Source organism: Fopius arisanus, unplaced genomic scaffold (assembly GCF_000806365.1).
Source record: "Fopius arisanus strain USDA-PBARC FA_bdor unplaced genomic scaffold, ASM80636v1 scaffold00057, whole genome shotgun sequence".
Lineage (NCBI taxonomy): Eukaryota > Metazoa > Arthropoda > Insecta > Hymenoptera > Braconidae > Fopius > Fopius arisanus.
This window is the reverse complement of record NW_011887796.1, coordinates 394123-400619: the sequence shown is the minus strand read 5'-3', so window position 1 is coordinate 400619 and position 6497 is coordinate 394123. Positions and strand designations below refer to the sequence as shown.

General features: G+C 41.6%; 1 protein-coding gene across 7 annotated transcripts; it reads left to right on the top strand.

Annotated features, from left to right (window-relative positions):
• The first annotated feature begins 304 nt into the window (after positions 1-304).
• On the top strand, positions 305-6431 carry LOC105268412 (protein tyrosine phosphatase Meg). 7 transcript variants are annotated; one of them, XM_011307963.1, is made up of 9 exons: positions 305-595; positions 789-1081; positions 2170-2507; positions 2580-2628; positions 2711-2999; positions 3074-3161; positions 3293-3846; positions 3937-4117; positions 4234-6431. In XM_011307963.1, exons 3-9 carry the CDS (start codon positions 2232-2234, stop codon positions 5488-5490), a joined length of 2694 nt encoding a protein of 897 aa, XP_011306265.1. In that variant the 5' UTR covers positions 305-595; positions 789-1081; positions 2170-2231; the 3' UTR covers positions 5491-6431. The 7 variants fall into 7 exon arrangements, with proteins under 7 accessions (XP_011306265.1, XP_011306263.1, XP_011306264.1 ...); XM_011307961.1 differs by having other exon boundaries at positions 750-1081; XM_011307962.1 differs by having other exon boundaries at positions 305-650; positions 750-1081.
• Positions 6432-6497: the final 66 nt, after the last annotated feature.

Here is a 6497-nt window from a genome sequence, read left to right as displayed (position 1 = left end):
TCTAGTCTTATGAGTAATGATGATTTAATTGTTATGATTACGTAATTATTGCTTCATTATTATTATTATTAAATATTAGGTCGGAAGAATGTTTTGAAATAACCGCGGAAATTTTCTCCTGATGCTCTCTCCCCTCACGCCGCGAGCAGACTGACGATCGACGAATCAGCGCCGACAGGGGGTGAGGAGGAGTGCGTGCGCAGATGCGCATCGACTCGGCGCATCGGCGTGACGCCGTCCCACCAGGGAGCGATTTTTTTGAAAACGTCTAATGATTTTAATCAGTGACGGTTGATTCAGTGAAGTCAGTAACGCAAATAATTAACGCTGACATTGTTAATACCCCATCGAGAGTCTCGTATGACGCAATTAAATTCTTGAATAAAAAACATTTTTTAATACTGGCCATCCGTACCCCCTCACCTGCCCCCTGGCGTCGCTCCCTCGTACGATGTAATTGGATGGTGATCTCGTTTTCATCTCCTTATCGCATTTGTCCTGTTTTTTATTCGATCACCAACAATTAAACGTTTGATCAATCCGTCGGAGAGTTTGATTCTTGTGCCAGTGACAGAGACTTCAAAGGCAATTACTGGCAAGTGATTTTCATCAATTTTTTTTATTGTTCGACGGATCCGCAAGTGGTTGAGGTACTCGAGAGTGGGGGGAGCAATGAAACAAACGTTTTGGAGTGCTTGTTGGATTGTCGTGGAATTAATTTAGTGGTTCATCGTGGTTTTTTTTTCCAGCGGAGAATCGCTGCTCATAATAACTTTCACCTGCTTTAGGAGGCAATTGGGTCATGGAAATGTGAGTGCTGAATTTTTTCACGGGGGTGGAAGACATTGCTCGAGGTGGATGAAGCTTCCAGGATAGCGTGGATGTTTTTTTGACGCCGGAGGTGGATAATTTTATTGAGGAATTAATTTTTTCAACGCCCTGAGCTCTGTTAATTGACACAATTGGGGTCAATTTGATGATGTTGTTGGGTGGTTTTTTCCGGTTGTGAGGAGCTTTGACGATTTTCGAGGGGTGACTGTAGTCCCTTTTTTTTGGAATTACTCCAGAGCGGATTATGAATGTGAGTAAAAAAATTTTCACAAATAAACATGTAAAGAATGTTTTTCACTCATCGTGAGACATTGTCTTATTTTAAGAGAGAGTTTAGAATAATTTAATCAAAAATTATCAGCGATGTAAGAACGTCCTCTATTAATTCTCGTTTTCCTGGTCATACCAGAATCGAAGTGCATTTTTTGGTCAATAAAGAAATGTTTTTCGGAGATAAAAATGAGATCTGATTGATTCAAACAGTGTCATGGAACCAGGAGATATCGACGATTTGAGGGCCCCTTTCACCTCACCTTCTAGTATCTTATTCTATTTTTTCTTTCTCTGATCTAGTCTTGATTTTGATTTGTTTAGGGTGAAATGTGAATTCGGGGGGGAAAATCGTAACTATTTTGAGAATCTCCCGTTCCACATTATTCTCGGACTAATGCCAAAATACCTGGGACATTTACCATTATATAAGCCAGGGGAAAGTTGAATTTTCACGGAATATTTTCAATTTTTAACTGATATTCATCATAGTGTTACTCATTACAGAAATGTCATTGAGGTTGGAACGTGACTGCTGGGGTGTTAAATTGCCATTATCATCCAAATCATTATTCTCTATTCTTAAATAATCAGTGCACCGAGGGTCTCATTCATAATCAATAGTTTCACCATAAATAATTAACATACCGACATTTAATTCAATTGGAAACTCCAATTTAAACGGTATGAGGCCCTTGGATTAATTAATCCCAACGACTCTTGACGTTAAATTAATATGCAGTCCACTCCGAGTGAAAACAATTGACAAAAAAACATCACTTTAACGAACGTGTTTAATTACATGATTAAATAGTCATTGTGCGGTGAATTCCGATTGTTGTAATGGAGTTGAAGTGCTGAGACTCAGGAGAAATGGAATGTAATAATAATAATAATAGATAGTAATTGTAAAAATTTTGTTTCGATTGATAACCGAAGATTTTCTTGAATCTCCAATGAATTTTCGTCATTTCTCTCAATGAGAAAGTGATGGAGAGTAATTTTGAAGATTGAAGTTGTACAAAATGAAAATAAATAATTGGTAAATTAATTAATTGCATACAAAAGGTTATGGATGGGGATGGGCGTCGGTGCCACGGAGGTGGTTGACTCAGCGTCATCTGATTGATATGATCGAGAGTGTGTCTAGACGAGCGCTGAGTGGCTCCAGTGGGAGCTACCACGTTCGAGGAGCCGAACTGGCGCGAGACAGAAGACTCAAATCCCTATCAGCCACTGTTGTCTTTCTCGATGACACCCAGCACACTTTCCAGCTCGACAAGAGAGCCAAGGGCCAGGCACTCCTTGACCTTGTCTTCCACCACCTGGAGCTCATTGAGAAAGACTACTTTGGACTGCAGTACACCGAGAATCCTAGCAACTCCTCAAATTCACCGGACGTTATGGTGAGTTGATCGATCTATTCATTATTATTTTTCTATTTTATCCCCCTGTTTATTTTTTTTAATCAATTGCAGCGATGGTTGGACCCTTCGAAACCCGTGAAAAAGCAGATAAGAAGTAAGGGTAAAGATCATTCTTTATTAACCCATGGAAATTGAATTGGCCAGCGAAATAGGGGACTCATAATAATTGTCACTTTCTCCAGGTGGTCAGTTCTTCTTCAGGGTGAAGTTCTATGTATCGGATCCCAGTAAACTCCAGGAGGAGTACACTAGGTATCAGTTTTACCTCCAAATAAGGAGGGATATATTGCAGGGGAAGCTCCAGCTGCCAGTGAGCACAGCCTGTCTGATTGCCAGTTATACGGTTCAATCGGAGCTGGGGGATTATCATCCTGAGGAGCACGGGCCGGGATATCTGTCCAGACTTCAGCTTATCCCTGGTCAGACTGAGGAAATGGAGAGAAAGATCTGTGAACTTCACAAGCTCCACAAGTGCGTACAAATGGGCTTGGTGAAAATCAATTTAATGCACTCGTTATTCACATTAAATTTTTTTCACTCTTCAGGGGGCAACTTCCAGCTGATGCTGAATTCAATTTTCTCGATCACGCAAAACGTCTGGATATGTACGGAGTGGAGTTACACAAGGCAAGGGTATGCACGTTAATTGTCGTTCGTCTGTGAGAGAAAATTATTCAATTTCAATTTATTTTAAAAAGCTGTAATTTTCACATTTTATGAATATATCTCATTAATAATTTTTTCTACTTCTCCATGTCATCTAGGACTCAACGAACAAGGAGATCCAGTTGGGTGTCACCTCCATAGGTCTCGTAGTATTTCAAAACAACACGAGAATAAATATTTTCTCCTGGTCTAAGATAGTTAAAATATCGTTCAAGCGAAAACAATTTTTCATTCAATTGAGGAGAGAGCAATCGGAGAGTTATGACACCCTCTTAGGCTTTAACATGCAGACATACAGAAGCTCGAAAAATCTGTGGAAGGCGTGTGTGGAGCATCACACGTTCTTCAGACTTCACAGCCCGAAGATGAGGCCCAGGAGGTTCCCTCTGACCCTCAGCAGTAGATTCACGTACTCCGGGAGAACTGAGTACCAGACTGTCGAGGATGGCAAGTACAGGGCGAGAGTGGAGAGGACATTTATCAGATCCCCCAGTAAACGTTTGGTGCACGGGGTTCAGGCACCGGTGCCCGAGGAGAAGGGCAAAGTGGCAGTGGCACCTGGACGCCCTCCAAGACCCTACGACAACAAGGTGCAGTCACTGGGCTCCAGGGAACCTCGACAGGCCTGGGGCGAGGGCAACCCCAGCGATGAGTAAGTTATTCATCAACTCTTTTTTTAATCCCTCTCCTTTGTCGTTTGTTTGTCTCTATGTTGCATGTTTTTTTTTTTGGTTTCACACAGTGAGGGTGGTTTTTTGTCCCTCAGAGAAGAGATGAATGGGGCGCATACCCAGGGAGGAGCGTTCTCCCCTGTCCTGGGTTCGAGGATTCTCAGCTATGTGGATGATGATACTGCTGTTGAGAGAAATATCTACGATCTTCCGGACTACAGCGAACCCACCAGTTCCCCAGCTCCAGCGCCGGTATTTAATTATTCTATTTCATTGATTATTCATATTTTATATTCATTCGCCGAGTGACAGCTCGTGGGTTGAGAAAATAAGATGAAGGACTGTATTAACGATTGGGTTTTCTGTAGGCACCTGATGACGGTTTGGTGACAATTTGTCTCACTCCAGACGAACAAGGACGCTTTGGTTTTAATGTGAAAGGCGGTTTGGACCTTGACATGGCCATTTTAGTCTCTAGAGTGGCTCCCAACACACCAGCTGATCGGTGCTATCCAAAATTGAATGAAGGAGACCAAGTGGTTTACATAAATGGTATGGACGTCTCTGGAATGCTGCACGAGCACGTTGTGAATCTGATTCGTCAGTGTCGAGATACTGGTAACGGTGAATTGAGCCTGACAGTGCGTCCTAATGCCCTGTACAACGCCCTGGCGGGTACAGATGAGCCATCAGAGGAAGAGCCGCCGTACAGGTACGTACCGGACGCTCCACAGGCAACAGTTGGCTCAGACGCCCTGGCCCAATCGATGTTACTCCTCGCTGATGGTCTCGCCAGTGGAGCTCTCATCGCACAATACGAACAGCTCTACAGGAAAAATCCCGAGTTGACGTCACTCGAGTCGAAGAAAACGGAAAATCAGAATAAGAACAGGTACAGGGATATTTCACCGTACGATGTGACAAGGGTAATCCTAATGGGCTCGATTAACGGGGATTACATCAACGCCAACTACGTGAACATGGAAATTCCTGGCTCTGGGATTATCAACAGGTACATTGCAACGCAGGGGCCGCTGTCATCAACTCTCGCTGATTTTTGGCAGATGGTTCTCGAGGCTGGGAGCACTCTTGTTGTCATGCTGACGACGCTTGTCGAGAGAGGGCGAACCAAGTGCCACCAGTACTGGCCCAATGTTAATGAACCTCTGACCCTGAGGAATCTGACGCTGACTACGACGTCCGAGAAGACGGACGACTTTTTTGTATTCAGGGAGTTTGTCCTGAGGGATGTGAGCACTGGCGAGGAGAGGGACATCACTCATATGCAGTACTGGGGGTGGCCTGATCATGGTGTTCCTGGTGATTGGAGGCAGTTCACGGGCTTCACCGAGAGGGTGAGGGCCGCAAGAACAGGTATCGTCGAGCCAGCTGTTGTTCACTGCAGTGCTGGCATTGGTAGAACTGGTGTGCTTGTACTCATGGAGACTGCTCTGTGTCTTATCGAGGCTAATCAACCGGTTTATCCACTCGATATTGTCAGGGCTATGAGGGATCAGAGGGCTATGATGATTCAAAATGCTAGTCAGTACAAATTCGTATGTGAAGCTGTGCACAAAGCGTACACCGAGGGTATAGCCAAGCCACTGTTGGAATTTTCCAGATAAAGTCAAACCACATATATCTAATTCAGTGGGCAAGTGGTAATTGCTGAAAATTCAGTCCTGTCTATTGACATATTAATTTTTTTACCACTTTAGTGCTGATTTACTATCATTTAAATATATATGAAATTAAACATATATAGTTTTTTTAAAGTGACAATAACTCACATTTTTATGAGTCTCCAACGATTGTATCTATTATAACGGTTGTAGAAGAATTCAGTGAATCGTTTTCCCTGGACGTGTGATAGCTCTTGGTATGGTCGATTTTTTTTTTTCAATTTATCAACTATTTTTTATTAATATTAATGGAAATAGGAAGAAATCCCACCATAGTCGTAATTTACAGTAATTTCTGCATGTCTACTTTTTCGTAAAAAATTTCGATGATTAATTGGAAATTATTTATACAACAGAGGGGTGAGGAAGAATTTTAATGATTAATTTGTGTAAATAGCGTAGATAATAAGACTAGTATTTTACCAATTAAAAATATGTGCCAGAAATTCATTGGTGACTGATGCCAATGATCGTCCAGAGCTACAATTAAATCTAAATTTTTCCAAATTTTTATACGTAATGATAGTCACAACGCACTCATGTCAAATTTATTTTTTTATTCGTCCGGACGTGAAAAAATTCAAAATTCATTCGCTGTTTGATATATTTAAACGCGATGAATAGAAATTAAGGAATACAAATGGACGTATTAATTGGTGTGAGATCCGGTAGCTGTCTAGTCGAGTTTAATTTGTACTTTTGACTATCATAAACAAAAAGAAAAGCAAAAGAAAAACAAATAAATCATTTTATAACAAAAAAAAATTGGAAACTGAGTGAAATAATGTCTTTGTGCAAGAAATTCCACTTTTGACGATCAACTTTTTCTTCTTGTGGAAGACATTTGTCACTTTTTAATTTTTTTTTCCCCTGTAATACATTGCGTTAGGAATAGTAATTATTGGGGTCGTCCCTCCGCTCCTTTTCCATGCAGGAGGGAGAGGGAAGGG

What these genes read in the sequence shown, in the direction of transcription:
- LOC105268412 (XM_011307957.1), top strand. An exon ending in AAAGCAGATAAGAAGTAAGG is followed by an intron (nt 2,629 to 2,710) that starts GTAAAGATCATT and finishes CACTTTCTCCAG; the next exon opens with GTGGTCAGTTCTTCTTCAGG. An exon ending in GAGGGCAACCCCAGCGATGA is followed by an intron (nt 3,847 to 3,936) that starts GTAAGTTATTCA and finishes GGTTTCACACAG; the next exon opens with TGAGGGTGGTTTTTTGTCCC.